At 46.9% G+C, this 1,367-nt stretch overlaps 1 protein-coding gene across 1 annotated transcript in view; it reads left to right on the plus strand.

Moving 5' to 3' along the window:
* LOC119587121 (sodium-dependent noradrenaline transporter-like) overlaps nucleotides 1-1,367 on the plus strand; it is an 11,503-nt gene that overhangs the window by 7,169 nt on the left and 2,967 nt on the right. Inside the window, exons 10-12 of the mRNA XM_037935873.1 lie at nucleotides 32-282; nucleotides 584-781; nucleotides 1,032-1,205. Coding sequence (XP_037791801.1) covers nucleotides 32-282; nucleotides 584-781; nucleotides 1,032-1,205 — 623 coding nt within the window. The remainder of the gene's footprint in view (nucleotides 1-31; nucleotides 283-583; nucleotides 782-1,031; nucleotides 1,206-1,367) is intronic.

The raw sequence follows: 1,367 nt of genomic DNA on the forward strand, positions 1-1,367 counted from the left end.
CGTCAGACTCACCTTCCCTCTCCCTTCGCAGGCCCTGGTTACTTCTTCATCATTTCGTCATACGCCGTCGCACAAATGCAGGAGCAGCAACTGGCCGGCGTAGTCTTGTACCTGTGCGTGTGCAAGGCTCTCCTCGACCACACGAACGCGCTGGCCGCCACCGTGTTGGTCAGCATCAACGACCTCCTGCCCATCAAGTGGCGCAGCGGCGGACGGCGCTTCACGTGCGAGTGTCTCGTGTGTCTCGGCGGGCTGCTGGCGAGTCTGTTCTTCGTGTCACGGGTACGCGGGCGTCCTCCGATCTGTCGATGCGAGGTGGAATAGGCGCTTCATGGGTGGCTGCTAATAATTGGTCTATTTCGGGAATGTTTGAGGTCCCTGTAGAGTTTGTGGTTTAGCTGCTGTTCCATTTGCCGTGCACAGGAAAAGTCGTTTAAAACCCATTACCATTTTGGTAAACATTTTGGCCTCTGATGGTAGGTTCTCGATATCTTTAGCACTTTATTTTTAATTCGTAACACTTTTTTTTATCATTTGGGAGGTTTCTGCTTACTGATATACTTTCTTTTTCACATCGTCCCAGGGTGGTTTCTACTTACTGAATGCAATGGACGCGTACATACCTTGGATGTACAGCTTGGTGCTAGGATTACTAGAAGTGTCCGGCCTCGTCTACCTTTACGGCACGAAGAACATCACCAAACACTTCCATGTGATGATCCGAAAGAAGACTGTGGTGTTCCCTGTCATTTGGAAGTTCATCCTGTCGCCGGTTCTCCTGGTGAGCGCCGTGGAATCGCCTGGAAAGCAAGATTATGACCAGCTAACGAAGCAAAACAGTCTTGAATTCTGTCGAAATACAAGAAAATCCACATTCTTTCCAGTGAAATGAATAATACTACGATTTAGCAACATATCAATTATTTTTAATCTGGCAACGTGTCAGATACTTATCAACATGTCATTATATCAATCAAATCATCCCGATCATTAACCAGCTGATTTACGTGTATTCTCTGGCCCTGTTCAAGGCGTTGCTAATCTGGGTGTGCGTCGTGGGCGTCAAGGGACCCCAGTGGTGGGATCATCCACACCTAACGGAAGCGGACGAGAAGGTTTACTCCGGCATAGGTCTCGCCCTCGCACTGTTCCCAGTCTGCCTCTGTCCCGTCGCTACATTGGTTGTTCTTTACAGCAACAGGAAGGTATATCAATATATCGGTCTCTGATATTGCAGCATTAGTTTACGTGCTTATTTTTTGCGTTTTGGGAAAGAACAGATATATGACAAATCAGTTGAAATTTGTTAGAAACAGTCCTTTATGACCTGAAATAAAAATCAATATCGCATAACCACATTATACATA

This window comes from Penaeus monodon, chromosome 22 (assembly GCF_015228065.2).
Source record: "Penaeus monodon isolate SGIC_2016 chromosome 22, NSTDA_Pmon_1, whole genome shotgun sequence".
NCBI classification, from domain to species: domain Eukaryota; kingdom Metazoa; phylum Arthropoda; class Malacostraca; order Decapoda; family Penaeidae; genus Penaeus; species Penaeus monodon.